Source organism: Mytilus edulis, chromosome 8, assembly GCF_963676685.1.
Source record: "Mytilus edulis chromosome 8, xbMytEdul2.2, whole genome shotgun sequence".
In the NCBI taxonomy this organism is placed as follows: domain Eukaryota; kingdom Metazoa; phylum Mollusca; class Bivalvia; order Mytilida; family Mytilidae; genus Mytilus; species Mytilus edulis.
Window position 1 is genome coordinate 69,891,923 of NC_092351.1, and position 19,264 is coordinate 69,911,186.

Consider the following 19,264-nt stretch of genomic DNA (forward strand, 5'->3'; position numbering starts at 1 on the left):
ATAAAATTGCATATGTTTTTTTATAACTCAATGGATAGTTTTCATTATAAAACTTATGTACATATACTTTTTTCTGAAAAAAAATCTTTAATTTGTTCATGTTAAGAATAGTTTACTTTATTTTAATTGCATCATTCCAGGAAGCAATTCCCCCAACATATTTTCCGTATGCAAAGTTACCTCAGTGTGATCCATCTCGTAAAAATCCGGTGATCGCAATACGCATGGATGTCCTTAAAATAAACTATTATCTGATTGTTCATGTTAAACACGTGCTCAAAATCCATGCCTTTTTTGTTGATTGTTTACAAACAGGTGACAATCGTTAAACTTCTGCTTCAAAACACGAACTTTAATTATCTGCCATATTTTCACAACAACAGTGACCGATTGAAAAAAAAAGACAATTATACGAAATTTATGCCAAAAAAATGATAAAATCGTGCACAGAAGACTAAGTTTATGATGTTTGTATGCATTGGTTCAAAAATTAGAATAACATTATTTTTCACCGGTCACTCGTTTATTATGACTTTGAAATAGTTTTAATCTAACTTTCAGACATGGCTGAATTGTTTTCCGATGTTTTAAAAAGCACAAGACAGACACAAAACACACTAGCAGCTGCAGATAAGGTAAAAAGATATTACAAAAAGATAATTATATCAGACAAAATGCGTCAAATTTAAATGATTAATTTTATATAGAGTTAAATTAACACCCTGTTTGATGCTATCGAATTCATTCAAACAGATGCAAAATAAAATAAAACCAGCAGATTTAAATGCATTGTTGGACCTATAAACGTTTTAAGAAAGTAAACAAATATTTCTATATATCTATCTGTTTAACTGAGCTATTCACTTTTATAATCGTTTAAGCTGAAGTCAACAATCCATACAGCTGAGGACAACATGTTTCAAATGGTCAATATGGTTTTAGATAAACGACTTATTGACGAGCACCCTACACCAGTTGCTATAACTACGACTGAAGTTTCTGTGTTAGCTATAAAAGCTAAAGGTGGAAAGTTACCGGAACACTTTTTAACTGAAATTGGTGGACTATCTCTACCATTTTTTGAAACATTCCAAGACAGATCTCGGAAGAAAGAAATAGTTGTAATTGTAAGTTAACGCAATTTTCAAAATACATTTAACATTACTGTTTCACACTCATATAACATGACCATATAAATAAGAATAATACGTTAAATTCTTTATTCAAGCTTATTTTATAGTATTTAATAATTTATTTGATCTTCCTAAACTTTAGGATGCAATGAATGAAAGAGTGCACACTATTTCTTTCTTCAATAGTGAAATCGTTTGTTTATTCGTATACATTTACAGGTATTTGCGTATAAGATAAGTCCATATCTATACGTGAAAAATCCAGAATCTGTAGGAAACGGTTCATCAGTTGTTAAAGTCGTAATATTGGAAAAGGGAAAGGAAAAGGAAAAGGATATACTCAAAATTGAAGACAATGATGATCCCTTAGAAGTTACACTTAATAATGAAAAACTGGAAACAGCAAACCAAATGTTGTCAATGACAGAATCATCCACAGACTCTGGCATCTTTATGAGCTATGTGGACACAAATCTCACGGCAAACGAACTTCTTATTGAAATTAAGTTAAAATCATTAAAAATTTGTGATATTTTTGGCAAGTATGACACTTTTCCAGATAAGAGCGATTATGATTTATATGTAAAAACAAAAGGTCGAAGTAGCATTATCTACCGTGATCCATTAAAACTTAAAGCAAGCTATTATGAACAGTCGTTGAAAATAATCTTATTGTCTAGCCCAACAAACAGGCATCTGAAACCATTAGTTGTAACTGCAAGTTGTGAAGGTATGTATTTCTCACTATAGTCATTAAGATTAAATTTCATATACAAGCTACGGATATGGTAATTTTATAAATAATATGCTTTTATATTCTTAAAATATTAAACTAGACAAACTGAGTAATTGTAATAGATAACATGTATTAATTAATGGTTTTTTCCCAATTTTAATCGAAGGTAGAATGTATAAAAAGTGATGCAGTGTAGGAAGTCTTGGGTTAGATACCCAACACGTCCAAACCAAAGACTTAAAAGTTAGCATTTGCTGCTTCTCTGATAGCATGCACCATTAAGGAGCTAGTGAGCGCATAGATTTGTCGTCTCGAAGTCGTGTCGGTCTAGTACTAAGCAGGGTTTATATTCATTTCGCAGTAACGTGACTCGACATTTAGTATGCTGCTGGAAGTTAACAAAACATCAAAAGACAGAAAAAAAACAGTGCAAAAAAAAACGCTCTATCGTAATTATACCATAATTATATTACGCGCGTGCGTGTATTCTCATTATAAGCGGATGAAGTCACCTATTAAGGTAGAAAAATCATTCAGGTTTTGTTTTTAGATTTTAGATACAGTTATGGGATTTGAACATCGATGACCATCTGTTACGCCCTATTCATTGTTAACGTCAAATTAAACCATAATTAATAGGATCCATTCGTGCACTGAAATGGTCCCTTTTAATTTTTGTTTTTTTGTGGGTAGTATGAAGGGACAATTCGTGTGCAAAGAAAGGAGGATACGATGTGTCTGCTATAAATTGTCGTGTACATATGCACACTTGTTATAAAGATATAACTGCACGGTTACATGAACTTTGATGACGTCTTAAATACGAACGTGTTAACATTAAAGATCCAAGGTTCATAAGTCGTTTTATCACCAGGAAATCTTTGTATGAACCAAACTTAGAGGATTTATACTTCATTTGTTGATGACACGCAAATGTTGCTTAATTGAAATATAGATTCAACAGTGTTAAATTGTTAACTAAATTCGAACTCATTTAAAACCGACAATGCACACGTCTACTTCAATAAGCAGGACTTTGAGTTGGCATTTTAATTCATCAAACTACAATCTTTGCAAAAATACGAAAATTTAATCAATGATCACAAAGAGTTGTCATGCAGATGCATCTACTCTTTTTTTTCAGATGACCGACATGATAGCGACACACGGACGAAGAGATCAATTTCGCTAGGTAAGTTGATTACTCGAGATAACTGTCACATTTTGCTAATATAATTTTATCGTGTATTTAATTCAAAATATCATTAGGATAATTTACATTCCTTGCAAATACTGGTTTGGTCTTAATTGTCTTTTCGATTTAGCTGCAAAGAAACTCGAATCGTCAATATATATATATGTCTTTACACGCCATTTTAATCAATCGTTTTAAACAAAACTTGGTAATCTGGGCAATTACAAAAAGTCGAAATGTATATTAAGTATATCAACTGGCGATTCAGCATTATTTTCATAAAAGACAGTCAGTCACATTTTTTTAATTCTCTTTCTGAAAAGTCAGTCACAAAAAGTTTCGAGAAAGTCTTTAATCTAACAAACTGTTCATTACGTATAGCAGTTTTATAAGGTGATAGACATATTAAATCATTGAACGGGTGGTAAAATGTCTGGACCAATGGGAATTTAAATGTTTCTATGTTATTCCAAAGATGACCGAAAGAAGCATTCATTTTCATGCAGCCTGCTTTATGAATTATGTGTTATAATATGATACTTACCTGTTTATCAATCGAATACAGTTTCAATGTCACCGTTAATATCTGCCTTAATTTTGTATGTCATCAAAGAGTATTGGATACTTATGTACCAAAACATTTAGCAACACGTTACTATAATCACTAATTGATTGAACTGTATGGTCGAAAATAAAGATTAATGTAGTCAGAATGGGTTTAGCACTCATAATTATATTTATACTACTAACAGTGACACATGACTTCAGAGCAAGCTATATATCCTCCTCCACTTTGTTCAAAACCTTCGAAAACTGGACAACGAAAGAACGCAAAGAGGTAATTGTGATGTTAATAAAAGGAAATTATTTCCAAATGAAGATTATTTGTGTTTCTGTCGGGGATAGGGTCAATCATTTTAAAATACAATGGATTACTCTTCAATTCTTCAACCTCGTACTTTATTTGGCCTCTTTAGCTATTTTTTATTCGAGCGTCACTGATTAGTCTTTGGTAGACGAAACGCGCGTCTGGCGTAAATATAAAATATTAATCCTGGTATCTATGATGAGTTTATTCACGCAAAGCTCTGAGTATACATTTTTCAACTCATAAGGGACTTTTATTCTTAAATTTAGAATGGGTTCCCCAATTTTATAGCAGAATTTCAATCGAACATTCGTATTTTCATTAAAGTCGTGTTTTAGTTCAATAGTTCTCTCTGAAGTTGTGGCCCAATAACAGCGATATTTGCTTTAAAATAGATTCCCCGTGGTTTTGGTTGGACCAGTAGTTATTGGCAATATCGGTATCTTTAATAAATGTTCTGATTCAATTAGCTATAAGATCGAAATTCAATACTACATCAGTAACAACTTTATTTTTGATCCATATAGATGTAATTGTAAATATTAATGCGGGAATTAATACATAAAATATTGCATATGTAATACTCTACAAAGGCGTGTTCCTATTTAAGAAAGTTGAATGTTTTGTGGTATGTGTTTTAATAATTTCATGTGTACTTATCAATATATTATTTCAGGACTACAGAACTTCAGACAACAAAATAAAATTTAAAAGTAACTTCCTTGGCGCGTTTTCTGCCAATGTATTTTTCATTCCTCCAAGTGATATAGATTTTGCGAAGATATTTGCCACTTTCACAACATCATTGGCTGACAGCCCGTATGCACTGACTGCGATTATTACCATGTTAGTTATTGGTAGTTTACTGACGATAAAATTACGATTGTTAGATAAAACAGATAATATCATGGTAAGTTTAGGATAACTTTGACCTTTAAACTATAATATGAATGTATATTAGACCGTTGGTTTTCCCGTTTGAATGGTTTCACACTAGTAATTTTGGGGCCCTTTTATAGCTTGTTGTTCGGTGTGAGCAAAGGCTCCGTGTTGAAGGCCGTACATTGACCTATAATTGTTTACTTTTTTTTAAATTGTTATTTGGATGGAGGGTTGTCTTATTGGCACTCACACCACATCTTCCTATATCTATATAATTAAACTAGAGGCTTTTAAGAGCCTGTGTCGCTCACCTTGGTCTATGTGCATATATAACAAAGGACACAGATGGATTCATGAAAAAATTGTGTTTTGGTGATGGTGATGTATTTGAAGTTCTTACTTTAATGACCGTTCTTGCTTCTTACTGTTATCTCTATCTATAATGAACTTTGCCCATTAGTAATAGAGGAAATTATTTTGTAAAAATTAATGAAATATGTTAAAAATTGACTATAAAGGGCAATAACTCCTTAAGGGGTCAACTAACCATTTTGGTCATGTTAACTTATTTGTAGATCTTACTTTACTGAACATTATTGCTGTTTACAGTTTATCTCTCTCTATAATAGTATTCAAAATAATAACCAAAAACGGCAAAATTTCTTTAAAAATTACCAATTAGGGGGCAGCAACCCAACAACCGGTTGTCCAATCATCTGAAAATTTCAGAGCAGATATATATTGACTTTATAAACAATTTAACACCCATCAGATTTGCTCTAAATGCTTTGGTTTTAGAGTTATAAGCCAAAATCTACATTTTACTCCTATGTTCTATGTTTAGCCATGGCGACCATCTTGGTTGGTTGACTGGGTCACTGCACACATTTTTTAAACTAGATATCCCAATCGATGATTGTGGCCAAGTTTGGTTAAATTTGGCCCTGTAGTTGCAGAGGAAAAGATTTTTGTAAAATATTACAAAAATTTATAAAAAATTGGTGAAAAATTACTGTAAAGGGCAATAACTCCTTAAGGGGTCAACTGACTATTTTGGTTATGTTGACTTATTTGTAGATCTTACTTTGCTGAACATTATTGCATTATTGTATTCAAGATCATAACCAAAAACGACAAAATTTCTTTAAAATTAACAATTCAGGGGCAGCAACCTAACAACCGGTGGCCTGATTCATCTGAAAATTTCAGAGCAGATAGATCTTCACTTGATAAACAATTTTACCTATATCAGATTTGCTCTTTATGCTTTGGTTTTAGAGTTATTAGCCAAAATCTACATTTTACCCCTATGTTGTATTTTTAGCCATAGCAGCCATCTTGGTTGGTTGACTGGGTCACCGCACACATTTTTCAAACTAGATACCCCAATCATCATTAGGGTATCTACCCCAATCATCATTGGGGTATCTAGTTTAAAAAATGTGTGCGGTTAAATTTGGCCACAATCATCATTGGGGTATCTAGTTTAAAAAAAGTGTGCGGTGACCCAGTCAACCAACCAAGATGGCCGCCATGGCAAAAAATACAACATAGGGGTAAAATGTAGATTTGGTTAAATTTGGCCAGTATTACCCATATCAGATTTGCTCTTTATGCTTTGGTTTTAGAGTTATAAGCCTAAATCTACATTTTACCCGTATGTTCTATTTTTAGCCATGGCGGCCATCTTGGTTGGTTGACTGGGTCACTGCACACATTTTTTAAACTAGATACCCCAATCGATGATTGTGGCCAAGTTTGGTTAAATTTGGCACTGTAGTTGCAGAGGAAAAGATTTTGTAAAATATTACAAAAATTTATGAAAAATTGGTGAAAAATTACTGTAAAGGGCAATAACTCCTTAAGGGGTCAACTGACTATTTTGGTTATGTTGACTTATTTGTAGATCTTACTTTGCTGAACATTATTGCATTATTGTATTCAAGATAATAACCAAAAACGACAAAATTTCTTTAAAATTAACAATTCAGGGGCAGCAACCTAACAACCAGTTGCCTGATTCATCTGAAAATTTCAGAGCAGATAGACCTTCACTTGATAAACAATTTTACCTATATCAGATTTGCTCTTTATGCTTTGGTTTTAGAGTTATAAGCCAAAATCTACATTTTTCCCCTATGTTGTATTTTTAGCCATGGCAGCCATCTTGGTTGGTTGACTGGGTCACCGCACACATTTTTCAAACTAGATACCCCAATCATCATTGGGGTATCTACCCCAATCATCATTGGGGTATCTAGTTTAAAACATGTGTGCGGTTAAATTTGGCCACAATCATCATTTGGGTATCTAGTTTAAAAAAAGTGTGCGGTGACCCAGTCAACCAACCAAGATGGCCGCCATGGCTAAAAATACAACATAGGGGTAAAATGTAGATTTGGTTAAATTTGGCCAGTATTACCCATATCAGATTTGCTCTTTATGCTTTGGTTTTAGAGTTATAAGCCTAAATCTACATTTTACCCGTATGTTCTATTTTTAGCCATGGCGGTCATCTTGGTTGGTTGGCCGGGTCAACTTTTTTAAACTAGATACCCCATCGATGATTGTGACCAAGTTTGGTTAAATTTGGCCCAGTAGTTTCAGAGGAGAAGATTTTTGTAAAAGTTAACGACGACGGACGACGGACGATGGACGCCAAGTGATGAGAAAAGCTCACTTGGCCCTTTGGGCCAGGTGAGCTAAAATGGAACAACCGAATGAAATCTCGTGAGCTAGGTTTTCAGTCCTCTTGTGTTTAGTTACGTTTATAAATTTAATGCGTTTAATTAAATCTGGAGGTAAACATTGATTGAAAGAATACATTTAATTTTTTGATTAGTTATTTTCAATTACATCGCCGCTTGTAACTGATTATATAAATATTTAATGCATGGCAGAACAAATAAATACCGGTATATTGTTTTCGAGTATTGAAAATGTAGCGCAGAAATAATGACTTTTTATGTTGGCAGATTTTGATAAATCGTATGAGATATTTTGTGTTTTTTTCAATTCCAATTTATGCACCTGTTTATTCTCTTTCAATTGTTAAAAATGGCATACTGGATAAATAGAATAAAATCATTTCAAAGATGGATATCTTATTTGTCCTTTTTTATTAGAATTCTAGGATAGATTGAATTCAAAATTGTTACAAATATAATAATGCCGTGTGTAATTGTTAAGGACACACACAAATGTATCATTACCATTCTCTTTTCCTATGTTAGTCGATACATTTCCGTGTATTGCTTATCCAGTTATGTTGTAAGCTGTACTATAAAATAAACAAGTTTCGTAATTGATTTTGGTTGAACCTGAAAGCTTTATAATTATATTATTGTTTTAATTCCAGGGAAATCTGACTTTATCGTAAATAAATTGTAAATTCTAATTTTTTATGTGGTTATTTACTCAAATTATTTCAGTGGGAATTTCTTCCTTTGAAAGACAATCCTGATGATTTTTCCGTGGTATATTTTGTTACCATCGAAACGTCAGTAAACTCAAGCAGAGAAATGAACTCCTCTGTATATCTTAATATAATTGGACAAAAAGGCTTTTCAGGGACACGCAAAATGGATGACGGGATCCGAAAGGTAGTACTTATACTCTATAAGCAATTATGTGATACATGTTTTTCATTTCAAAGATTGCTTAGCTTTTTTTGTTGCATTTCCTATAATACGATCAGTTATAAAATTACAGGTATATTTAAGAAATAATTCATGGCAGCCGTAGATTTATTTTCAATTATCCATTTATTATTTGGATTTTTATAAAATTTACTGTTTGCAAAAGTATAAATTATTCTAAATAATAGGGATGTTGTGGTACCTAACAGAAAACCCTGGCTGTTTTTGGCACAACTTTTTTGAACTTTTGGTCCTCGATGCTGTTCAACTTTGTACTTGTTTCGGCTTTCAAACTTTTGTATCTGGGCGTCACTAGTAAGTTTTGGGTGGACAAAATGCACTGCTGGCGTATTTAAAATTTTAAACTTGTTGCCCTTTGTTAGCTATTATTCGAGTGTTTCTTTGTCAATTGTGTTCTCCTATTCATTTATATTGTAGTCCTGTAATGTTGTGTTGTCATTTTAATGTTGAATTTCACATGGCTATAAAAGAGGGAGGTTTGGCATGCCACAAAACCAGGTTCAACCCACCTTTTTTTCCTTTAAAAATGTCCTGTACCAAGTCAGGGATATGGCCATTGTTATATTATAGTTGGTTTCTGGGTGTGTTACATTTTAACGTTGTGTTTCCGTTGTGTCGTTTGTTTTCTCTTATTTTTGAGTGTGAATTCACATTACTATAAGACGTGTCACGGTACTTAAATGAAAAAAAATCTTCGGCTGCCATGAATTATTTCGATTCCAATATATCAAATTCCGTAATTTTGTTAACCGTGAAAGCCCTATACATACGATACTGTTTGGCTGTTCCATTTTACCCAATTTTGATTATATTAGTAGTATCATATGATTCAATGATTTTTTTTTTAATCGCATTTTTCACTTCTATATTTTTTTCCAATGTAATTTTATTCGTTCTGAGGCGTATTTGATTCGCGGAATTTTGTTTATGAAATTTCACCATGAAAAATAAATTGAAATGGACTGATTTGTTTATTTTGGCTGTAGAATAAAGATAAATATATATTGTATCTGAATCTTGGCCTACGTAAACTGGGGTTTTGAGTTGGTCGTAGGGCGGAACAGCCGTTTTTGTGTATTACTGCATTTGCGCTAAAGGTAGATATATTGCGATTATACTGGATGGCGATAATATGACGTCATATCAGAATTAATTTTATTATATATATGGCGTTGATCACAAAAAAGTGTGATTACTCAACCCTATTATCATAATAAGCAGAAGAAGAAACACAAAATTATTTTTAAATCAAGCTTATATATGGAAATTTTAGGAGAGCAAAGCATGTCATTTTGAAAACAAGCATTTACATCATACCTTTATTAAATTGTCCGTTGATAAAATAAATAGATAAATAATAAAGAGCCTAAGCCAGGCTAAGGTGTAAAGTTTTTTTTTCATTTCCTTATTTATATATTATTCCACTTGTCATTATAAAATATCGTGTTCCCCTCTGAACATCGTGTCTACCTCGCGCGACGTAACCGTCAGTTGTTGAAAAGTTTAAACTCTTAATCATGGTGCAATTATTGTTAACATGGAATTTTATCAATATCACGTTACGCTAGTGCAAGTTCCCACTCCAAGAACTTCTTTAGTAGTTGTGTGCTCCTTAAGCAAAAACTTATCTTAAATAATTAAAAAGAACGACTGAAAGAACACTAAATAAGTTTTACGGTTACCATCGCAAATTTGTTGACCTATACAACATATCTGTCTCAACTCATTAACGACATTTTGTCGCAGTCTTAGATATTCAATTGTCCCCTTTATATCTTCCAATGGTGCTTATAATTTAGCATGTGTTTTTTTTTAGAATTTCAAGAACGGAACAACATCCCACTTTGCAATAAAACTAGAAGATGACATTGGAAACATAAAGAAAATACAAATTTGGCATGACAACGCTGATGGTCATACGAAGTGGCATCTCCTAAAAGTATCTATTACCAAAGCAAATACTCTACAACGGTAATTATCACATATATAGTGCTTAGTTGTACACCATACAAAACTCTATAGTTTTAAAATAATAGTCAAGCAAATAAGATTGACGCCATTTTGTTACACTATCACGAGCATGTAGTAACCATGTTTAAACTTTCCTTTGAAAAAGTTAAATTGGTTGATTAAAATCATTATTTAGTTAACATTTTTAAAAATCAAAATCATAAATTTCAGTTTTCATTCTGTAAAAGTATTACTTTTTGAAACTTTCAACAAACAAATGATTCTCCCTAACATTTCAAAGTTTACAATATAAGAATACTTGTATCCAATTTTTGTCACATACATTTAAATGAATAACATGAATAAATGCATCATTCAAAGATGAGCAGAAGATATATTTTGTATAACCATACACTGTTTACATGTCACAGGTATACATTTCTGTGTGGACAAGTTTTATCACTGAAAAGTGAAAAGGGGCTGCTATGGTGCAGCTCAAATGTGTTTAACGAAGATGAGGTTGAAACTGATACATTGTTTTATAACATAAGTCGACGAAAGTTATTTGATGATTATCTATGGGTTTCCCTTGTCAAAAGACCACAGTTTAGCCGATTTACAAGGGTTCAACGACTATGGTGCTTGACAACAATTCTTTTTCTCTCAATGGTGTCATCAGCTATGTGGTATGACATGCCAGATGTTGAAACGACACAGAGTATTATTTTAGGACCACTCAAGTTGAATTTCAAACAGTTTTATGTGGGACTTATGTCTGGAATAATTGCATTATTGCCAAGCATAATTTTGGTTCTAATTTTTCGAAAAAGGAAATTTAGAGGTGAAGTATGTTATGGATGTTATATACCATGGTGGTTTATCTTCATTGGTTATGCATTTATAGTATTATGTGTCGTGATAAGTGGAACATTTGTGTTCCTGTATTCACTTCAATGGGGAGGAGATAAAACCTTGGAATGGATGACATCGTTCCTTCTCTCTGTATGTCAAAGTGTTCTGATACTGGAGCCATTAAAGGTAAATATTTTTTTCAACATTAAAAAGAAACCAATGCCACATAATTTACAAAACGGGAATATTTTAAGTATTCGATTATTTTATATATATATATCATGACTGAATATAGCTATCGGTATATAGCGATAACTAAACATATTTAATTTTTTTTTTCGATTAACAGTATTATAATTTTTCCAAATGATTAATTATATTCACATAAGGGGCATTTTTGTTTTGTTTTAAGTGAAACAGAACAAAATTCGTTTTGATAATAAATCTATCATAACAATTTTTCATGAAGGAATTGTCATACATTTAGAAGAGAATTATCGTTAGTAGGGACAACAATCAAACGACCACAAGATAATAAATAGAGTTCACAAGCAGTGATGCTACTGCATATAATTGCATAAACATAATTCTTGAAGGTTTAAATCAAATGGAACAATACAGAAATCTGTTATCGTTATTTCTTTCATGCAGTCTTGTAAACGACGTATTTCAGGCAATAATAATAGCTGCAGTGATAGCTTGTATATGTAAACGTGTTGGAAGCAAGGAATTATCTGATCTTTCAACACCAATACCAAGTGGAGACAACTTTAGCAATGCCAATTCAGGACAGGGTGAGTAAGTTCATGAGTTTAATTATTAGTTCATTACGTGCTATTAGTATGTTCTATTTTAATGAAATACCACTGTATAGATATAATGTGTTCGAACAGCTTTTCCTCATGAACCTTCCTCATAAACTCTCAAAGTCAATTTTGTATAGAAGTACAGAAACACCTGTAGCATTATATGACTGACAGGGACCTAAATATCTATTAAAGAGGAACGCATTTTACTTGAAAAGGGAAACAACATATAATGAGGGCACACAAATATCAGTTGAAGAAAACAGAGAAAACAAGGAACATAGCAAAATATCAATTAAGTTTTAAAAGCAGTACATAGAAGCTGTATGCACCCCTCCATTTACTAGGATGAATTTTATGTGCTGGGTCAGCAGTTACTTTTGTTAAGATACATTGATTAGTCATGTACAGTGATTTGATAGTTTGCAATTGGGTATTAAGAAATGTGTCTTGTCTAACCAAATTACCGGTAATTAACTTCTTTAATCACACAACGGAGCCGAGTAAAAAATAAAATGAAAGTGATAAATAAGACTTTTACCGGTAAAGATAACACTAGTAGTTTAAAATTAAATAGCACTACATTCAAAACTGAAGACTTAAGCCAAAAGAATGAAATATTGATTTCTATTTAGGCGATCTGTAAACTAAGGCAGTGGTCAAATCGAGCAAATCTCATCGAGGTGTTGGTGTCATCAACACTTTAACGAAACCCTACTATGTGCTTATGATAAACATCAATATTTAAAACACGTCGTTCAAATCAGGTTTGGGTAACATGCAATGGATGGTCAAAGTACACCTCTTGAACTAGAAATTCAGAACATAAATTTCATATTGAAAATTTAAGAAAAAAACAGATATTGACATTGATACCAATCTCATCAAAGATACCATAATTGAAATTTTGTACTCCAGACTCACGTTTATAAAGGACTCATCAGTGACGCTCGGAAAAAAATGTTAAAAAGGCAAAAAAAGTCAGAAGTTTAAGAGCATGCGAACCCAAAATTCTTAATTTTTTGCCAAATATAGCTAATGTAATCTACTGTAAATTCAGAAATTATTGTGTGCATTTATTATTGCGATTTTGTCAGTTTCAACTTAAATGCGATTTTAATTTTTACGATTTTGGGAAAAGTCATGCTTAATTTAGTTAAAATATTACAAAATGCGAGTTTTAATTATTGCGTTTATAACTCTGTCGCATTATTCGCAATAATAAAAACCTCGCAATAATTTCTGAATTTACAGTATTCCTGGAGTAGAAAATCCTTAGTATTTGAAAAAATACAAAGTTTTGAAAAAAGTTAATATAAAGGATAATTTATTAGGTCAAATACCAATGTTTATGTGCAAACTTCCGATATATCGTAATACTAAGGATTTTGCACCCTAGCAAACGGTTACCGTAGCTTTATTTTGGCAAAACCTTTTCAGATTTTCTGAAACCAATGCTTTTCAACTTCCTAATTTATTTGGCCTTTAAACTTTCTTGTTTTTGAGCGCTTCTGATGAGTCTTTTGTAGACAAAACGCCCTATGATGAGTTTATAGACCAGTTATCTAAAACAAAAATTTGTAAAGGATGGAGAATTTGTTGTGGGTATATATTCATTTTACTTCTGTGATAGCTTTGCACCAAACTCTCTTTTCTCCTTTGTATACAACTATATCCTGTATTTCTACCGGAAATTACTCTTGGTAATCGTCGTTATATAGAGGCAACAGTAGTATAGCCTGTTCGAAATTCATAAATCGATTGAGAAAAAAGCAAATGACATTTTTCACTTGGAAATTTCTTCTCGAATTGCTAGGTTTTGGCAGCAGAACCATGTACAGAAATTAATTGAATAGCATCTGCAAGAAAACGTCAATATTGGAAGATATTGAAAAGTTAAAAATGTTGTACTCCTGCGTTAACACAAACATTTCAATCGGGATTTGTTTCGTTGTTGTAACCTGCGTAATCGGGAAACCTTTAGAACTCTCAAATACTCCCAATCATTAGAACGGTTTTCATAAGGAATCGAACATTCAGCTTTTGTTGGTGAAAGAGGGGTTTCCCTGGTAAACTATTTTTCCTCTCAATATCATGCAGGAACGTTTTTTTTTTTAATTCAATGTTGATTTGACCCCCTCTTCTTTTTGAGGGAATCAAACCCCTGTGTAAGGAGATTTAGAATTCAAACTTTAATATCTATATATTACTAGTATGTTATGCTATATTATACATATTCCAGGATCTACAATCTGTCGATACCTGTATCTTTGTATTGCACAAGGTCATGTTTTTCACCAACTGTTTATGACGATTTTTACACTAAATCCTTTGGATAATGGATGTGTACGGATTGATAATTTAGTCTAAGATGCATGATTTTTGTATTAGTTGGATGTGGCTTTTAAGTAGCTGTCCGTTAACTGCGAGTACTCTCAGATCTGTACCAAGTGTCTGTACCTAGTGTAGTTTTGTCCATCTGATGAGTTAAGCCTTTTTCAACTGATTTTTATAGTTCGTTCTTATGTTGTACTGTCATACCACTGTCCCAGGTTAGGGGAGGGTTGGGATGAATTCTGCTTACATGTTTAACCCCGCCACATTGTGTATATATGTATGGGCCTGTACCAAGTCAGGAGATCGTAATTCAGTGGTTTTCGTTTGTTTATGTGTTCCATGTTTGTTTTTCGTTTGTTTTTTTTTTGTACATTAATAAGGCCGTTAGTTTTCTCGCTTGAATTGTGTTATATTGTCATTTTGGGCCTAACTATGCGGTTTGGGCTCATTGTTGAAGGCCATATGGTGACCTGTTTTTGTTAATTTCTGTGTCATTTTGGTCTCTTATGTAGAGTTGTCTCATTGGCAATCATACCATATATTATTATTATTTATATCTACCCCACCCATTCCTCAAATAAAATAAGAATTACTATATGCCTAACGTATACAGAAGTAAGTTGTATGTCAAACAGTGTGTTAACTTCTAGGTTATTTAGTCTCGTGGTGAGAGTTGTATCATTGCCAATCATACCAAATCTTCTTAAAAGAGGGACGAAAGATACCAAAGGGACAGTCGAACTCATAAATCTAAAACAAACTGACAACGCCATGGCTAAAAATGAAAAAGACAAACAAACAACAGCGCACATGACACAACATAGAAAACTAAAGAATAAACAACACGAACCCCCCCCCCCCCCCCAAAAAAAAAAATAGGGGTGATCTCAGGTGCTCCGGAAGGGTAAGCAGATCCTGCTCCATATGTGGCACCCATCGCGTTGCTTATGTGATAACAAATCCGGTAAATAGTCTAATTCGGTAGGTGACATTCATGAAAGGGAAGGGGATTGTAGTGACGACGTAAGGAACATATCCGATATCATTTGTGAAACGGTTATTCCATAACGGTCAACCAACTCGTGATGGCGTCCGTAAAATTTACGAAGGGATGATTCCAACTTCATCATTTGGAACTCTTGGTTTAATAGCTTCCTTGTGAGCAGCAACCCTCTATCATGATAGGAAATGCAAGCACGGGAATATCGTATCAATTGGGAGATATATACCCCGTATGCAGGTGCTGCTGGAATGTTGCTACTTAGAAATGGAAAGTTCTTAATCTTATACTCATTACATAAATTAATTGAAAACAAAGGACAAGGTACGATAAGGCCTGTTTTTGCCCCCCCCCCCCCCTATTTTCTCATTTTGGAAAGCTTATTATGTTAAAAAATAATGTTAATATATTTAGAAAAATGAGAAAGTAAGGGGGAGCAAAAACAGGCCTTATCGTACCTTGTCCTTTACATTGCTCACAGTTTGGTGTGAATGACTTAAGTATATGGTTATTTTTTCACTGTTATATATTCAAATAATTTACTCTGGTTATGTGAATATTATTTTGAAATTATTTTATATCAGATTGGGCTCATTGCATTCCAAAAATTCAAAATGATGTTTTTATGTTTTAATGATCGCAACTCATAAAACTTAACCAAGTGTAAAACGAACCCCTTTTAAATAAATCGGGTGATCTCAAGTTCTCCGTAAGAGTGAGTAGTTTCATTTCCACATGTGCCACCCGTTGTGTTGCTCATGTTAGTTCAAATTTGGTGATAAGCCTAATTCGATGAGTCACTGAAGGGCATGTTAGCAGCAGCCCTGTAACAATGAAATCATGATAGAATACGCAAGCTCTGGAATATCTTATCAACTTGGAGATATATACACCATGTGCAGGTCCTATACATATTTCTTAAAGTAAAGCAATAGTTTTAGTCATAGTTATAGATTCTTCTTAGATTAGCAAATATTGCACTCCTGTATGTTTATTACAGATGTATATACACAGTGCAGAACAAACAATGACCACAATAGAGTCAACTATCCCTTATTTCCAGGCAATGAACTCGAGAGCAAAGAGCAAATACTTTTCCGTAAAACTGTTCAATCAGACACAAGACTGTGGACCAAACTACGCACTTGGATAGGAATATTTCTTTATGTGATACTCATTGCAGCAATCTGTTCACATAATGATGTTTCTTCTGCATATCTGCAAAACCAACATATCTTAAATACTCTTTCTACAATCAATACAGTAAGACAATCTAAATGTGTTCTTGGTAATTTTCAGTCTTGTTTTCATATAACAAGTTGTCATGCATCATTTTTTGTCGATTTAAGTTCACGACATGGTTTATGAAGAAGAAAAAATAACCAGAACACCTTCAACGAATAGATATCGAAATCCTGAAAGCTACCCGACCGTGATTTAAAAATAAACTAACAGGGTCCGTATCAGGAAACGTAGTCGAACATGAAAAACGAAAACGAAAGCGTTTAGAAAAAGAAGCGATCAGCTGCTCAGGATATTAAAAGAGAATTGCATAGGAGCAATTGTTTTAATGTAGAATTTAAAATTACAGAGCTTTTATATTTAATAGCTTAATGTAACATATAAATAATCTAAATAAAACACTTTTGTTGATTTTTCTTTACCAAATTTTGTTTGATTGTCTTATAACTACTTTTCATGCTTACCACACTTTTTAGCTCACCTGGCCCACAGGGCCAAGTGAGCTTTTCTCATCACTTGGCGTCCGTCGTCCGTCGTCCGTCGTCCGTCGTCGTCGTTAACTTTTACAAAAATCTCCCCTAAAACTACTGGGCCAAATGAAACTAAACTTGGTCATAATCATCATTGGGGTATCTAGTTTAGTAGTTTAGTTTTTTTTGGTGACCCGGCCAATTAACCAAGATGGCCGCCATGGCTAAAAATAGAACATAGGGGTAAAATGCAGTTTTTGGCTTATAACTCAAAAGCCAAAGCATTTAGAGCAAATCTGACAAGGTAAAATTGTTTATCAGGTCAAGATCTGTTTGCCCTGAAATTTTCAAATGAATCGGACAACCCGTTGTTGAGTTGCTACCCCCTAAATTGGTAATTTTAAGGAAATTTTACTGTTTTTGGTTATTATCTTGAATATTATTATAGATAGAGATAAACTGTTTACAGCAATAATGTTCAGCAAAGTAAGATTTACAAATAAGTCAACATGACTGAAATGGTCAATTGACCCCTTTAGGAGTTATTGCCCTTTATAGTAAATTTTTAACCGTTTTTCGTAAATCTTAGTTATCTTTTACAAAAATCTTCTCCTCTGAAACTACTGGGCCAAATTAATCCAAACTTGGCCACAATCATCTTTGGGGTATCTAGATTGAAAAATGTGTCCGGTGACCCGGCCATCCAACCAAAATGGCCGCCATGGCTAAAAATAGAACATAGGGGTAAAATGCAGTTTTTAGCTTATTAACTCAAAAACCAAAGCATTTAGAGGAAATCCTGATTTTTTAAATTTTTTATCAGGTCAAAATCTATCTGCCCCGAAATTTTCAGATGAATCGGACAACCCGTTGTTGGGTTGCTGCCCTTAAATTGGTAATTTTAAGGCAATTTTACAGTTTTGGGTTATTATCTTGAATATTATTATAGATAAAGATAAACTTTAAACAGCAATAATGTACAGCAAAGTAAGATTTACAAATAAGTCAACATGACTGAAATGGTCAATTGACCCCTAAGGAGTTATTGCCCTTTATAGTCAATTTTTAACAATTTTTATAAAATTTGTAAATTTTTACTAACATTTTCCACTGAAACTACTGGGCAAAGTTCATTATAGAAAGAGATAACTGTAAGCAGCAAGAATGTTCAGTAAGGTACGTAAGACGTACATACACATCACCATCACCACAACACAATGTTGTCATGAATCCATCTGCTTCCTTTGTTAAATATTCACAATGACCAAGGTGAGCGACACAGGCTCTTTAGAGCCTCTAGTTTTCTCTTTACAAAAAACCAATATGCGGATATTTTTCTGCGTGCCACTAGTTTCTTCAAAATGTTAACAATTTATTTTCCTCTTGCTAATTGGCAAGCTTCATATTGAATTAAGACATTGACGAGCTAACCTTACACTTGTTTTAATTGCAGCCAAATTCGTCAAGTGAAATTTCTGATTACATTAAGACCACATTTTCTAGAGCTGTTTATCCAAAGTGGTGGGAAACAGAAAACGATGAATTACTGAGACCCGCATATATTCAGAGATTTCTTCTAAATGCATATAACTATCGTTTGACATTAACACGCTTGCGACAGTTACGAGTAAAAGGTAACTATTTTGTTTCATTTTATGTTTTATTGTCATTTTTTATGAATCGTTTTTATAAGCTTCCCATTGAAAATTTGCTTTAATTTTTTACATGCTTAAAACACATGCTGTATATACAATTTCTTTAAGAACAATAGAATAAGAAGAAAGATATCGGATGTTCAAAACATGTCTTCTTTACAGTACAAGAGTCCGTTCCATATCTTAGGATTAAATACCTCCGAATTTGTACTATACTGAACGACTTTAAAACGCAACACTCATTTTGTTGATTTTTTTTTACCAAATTTTGTTTGATTCTCTTACAACTACTTTTCATGCTTACCATACTTTTTTTCTCTTTACAAAAAATCAAAATCTGACTTACCAGTGGTTATGAACATACCGAATTTTTGAAGTCGCACGAATTTCTCAAAGCGAAACTTGGGACCCATGAAAAATGGTTTCAGTTTTTTTTTTTGCTTTGTGAAACAATTCTTTCAATCCTTTGCCACACTTAA

General features: G+C 33.0%; 1 protein-coding gene across 1 annotated transcript in view; it reads left to right on the forward strand.

Annotated features, from left to right (window-relative positions):
- The window catches only part of LOC139486149 (location of vulva defective 1-like), a 60,757-nt gene that overhangs the window by 21,220 nt on the left and 20,273 nt on the right, over positions 1-19,264 (forward strand). Inside the window, exons 6-17 of the mRNA XM_071270884.1 lie at positions 562-635; positions 882-1,127; positions 1,353-1,863; positions 3,014-3,061; positions 3,817-3,902; positions 4,609-4,842; positions 8,246-8,416; positions 10,290-10,444; positions 10,855-11,461; positions 11,949-12,069; positions 16,419-16,681; positions 18,584-18,764. Of these exons, the coding sequence (XP_071126985.1) occupies positions 562-635; positions 882-1,127; positions 1,353-1,863; positions 3,014-3,061; positions 3,817-3,902; positions 4,609-4,842; positions 8,246-8,416; positions 10,290-10,444; positions 10,855-11,461; positions 11,949-12,069; positions 16,419-16,681; positions 18,584-18,764 (2,697 nt within the window). The remainder of the gene's footprint in view (positions 1-561; positions 636-881; positions 1,128-1,352; positions 1,864-3,013; positions 3,062-3,816; positions 3,903-4,608; positions 4,843-8,245; positions 8,417-10,289; positions 10,445-10,854; positions 11,462-11,948; positions 12,070-16,418; positions 16,682-18,583; positions 18,765-19,264) is intronic.